The 1,953-nt window shown below is 38.5% G+C and overlaps 1 protein-coding gene across 1 annotated transcript in view; it reads right to left on the bottom strand.

Annotated features, from left to right (window-relative positions):
- The window catches only part of pdzd7 (PDZ domain containing 7), a 28,942-nt gene that overhangs the window by 8,203 nt on the left and 18,786 nt on the right, over positions 1-1,953 (bottom strand). The window contains exons 11-12 of the mRNA XM_015387568.1: positions 712-827; positions 203-294 (exon numbers count right to left, since the gene is read on the bottom strand). Coding sequence (XP_015243054.1) covers positions 203-294; positions 712-827 — 208 coding nt within the window. The remainder of the gene's footprint in view (positions 1-202; positions 295-711; positions 828-1,953) is intronic.

Here is a 1,953-nt window from a genome sequence, read left to right on the forward strand (position 1 = left end):
GTCATGACGATTATTTTGCACACCCTTAGTGCTCATCAAGATATCTAACAAGATTAACTTGTTTAAAATTCTGGAGCCCCTAAATAACAGCACAATGATTCTTTTAACTGCTAATGGTCACAGACATTTTATAGACTAGGACATAAATGTATGTTTTCCTTTAGTATTATTATCAACAGCTGCTTATTTTTTTCTTCCTTACCTAACTTCCCTCAAAAGCAGCAGCTTTTCGGGTCGATCCAGCACAGCCAGCAGGTGGTGGATCAAGTTCTCCACTGACCTCTCTGCTACATACTTGGTGAGGAAAATCAAAGGTTCAGTACCATGTCTTTTTAAGGAATTTCATATTTGTATATATGACAAAGTTACTGTAAGATTTATTTACTTTCAGTCTGTAGAAGTAAAGTAAACATTAAAGTGAAGGTTAAACCTATGAAGAACTGTTAATTCAGTTTCTCAGAACAGATATTAAAGCATGTTGTTAGCCGGGGAAAAATATGTAAGAAAAAAAAAGATGAGAAAGCCTATTGAGGATTTCATGGTAGATTAACCAGGACTGCAGCTGAAGCCACCAGGCAGGTGTTTCCAGGACATGGGCTAAATCTATTGCCTTTACTGCATCACAGCTAATTGCCTCTGTCCATTTTCAGGTACAACTTTCCTTAAATCAAAAAGTTTTCACCGCTTTAGCATTTCTTCAAAGAGTCTCACCCTTTGGCACGCCGTCATCACAGCAGCCACCTCCTCTTCGCTGAGCAGCCTGCGGGCGATGTCCTCCACCACACCGAGCATCTCTGAGTTTGGCATCGCGCCGACATCTTGTCCTGCTGAGAAAGAGACAGGGTGGTAAAAAATTGAAATTGTCCAATGTTTATATCTCCTGTGCATGGAAAATGTTTCTATTTTGTTTAAAATAAACTTGGCAAAATATAGTAAAAAATGAAGTTTGTAAATGATTGTCCTTACATATTTGTAATTTTTTCACAGGTGAATTTCTTTAATGTGTTCTTGCTATCACTTTAAGTGAAACGTTGAATGTTAACTGCTAATGTTTACTAAAATTAATAGCATTAATAAATTACTTGATGTTGAAGGGATCTTGGATTTTATAATTGCAGACTTAGTAACTGAGTGAGGGCTGCATGCTGGTGCAGTATGAAGCACTGTTGCATTGTAGAAAGAATGTCCTGAGTTCGATTCCTGGTCCAGGCCCATTCTTTTTGCAGGGAGTTGGCATGTTCTCCCCATGCACGCATGAGTTCTCTCAGGGCACTAAGACTTTCTTTCAAAGACATGACAGTTAGGTTAATTGGCATCTCCAAGCTGTCCTTAAATTGTATGAGTGTGAGTGTTAATGGTTAAAGGTGTCTTAGTGGTGACCTGTCCAGTGTATAAACAGAATTTCAAACATCTACATTTCTAGAGTCCAAAATGGGACATTTGTTGCATGTATTGATGGGATGAACACAGAAACTATCCATCAATCCATCCATTTTCTGACAAGCTTAATCCCAAGCCGGGTTGCAAGAGGTGCTGGTGATTTATCAACTTGCTGTATCATATCATTTTAGCATTTTTTAAATAACCACTGCAAAGTGTAGTAACCACTGCAAAGTCTAGTAATGCTAAAATAAATGAAATATAAGTATTTCAAAGATCGAAATAAGGTTCTGGAATCAACAGAACTCTTGAACTTTTTGGTGGCCTTCAATATAAAAATGTTAAAAGCTATGTTTTAGCGTGTCCAGTGTGTCCCCCATAGGTCTTCTCCAGCCACTGCCTATCCCTAAATGTCCATGGTCATATATCACCTTGGATTTCATTACTGGACCATCATCTAAGATTTCGCCACCATCCTCAGTATACCAGCACCCTTGGATATCGCTCACATTTTCCTGGACCCAGAGATGGGAAGTAACGAATTACAAATACTTCGTGACTGTACTCAAGTAG

Source organism: Cyprinodon variegatus, unplaced genomic scaffold (genome assembly GCF_000732505.1).
Source record: "Cyprinodon variegatus isolate N-32 unplaced genomic scaffold, C_variegatus-1.0 Scaffold18, whole genome shotgun sequence".
Lineage (NCBI taxonomy): Eukaryota > Metazoa > Chordata > Actinopteri > Cyprinodontiformes > Cyprinodontidae > Cyprinodon > Cyprinodon variegatus.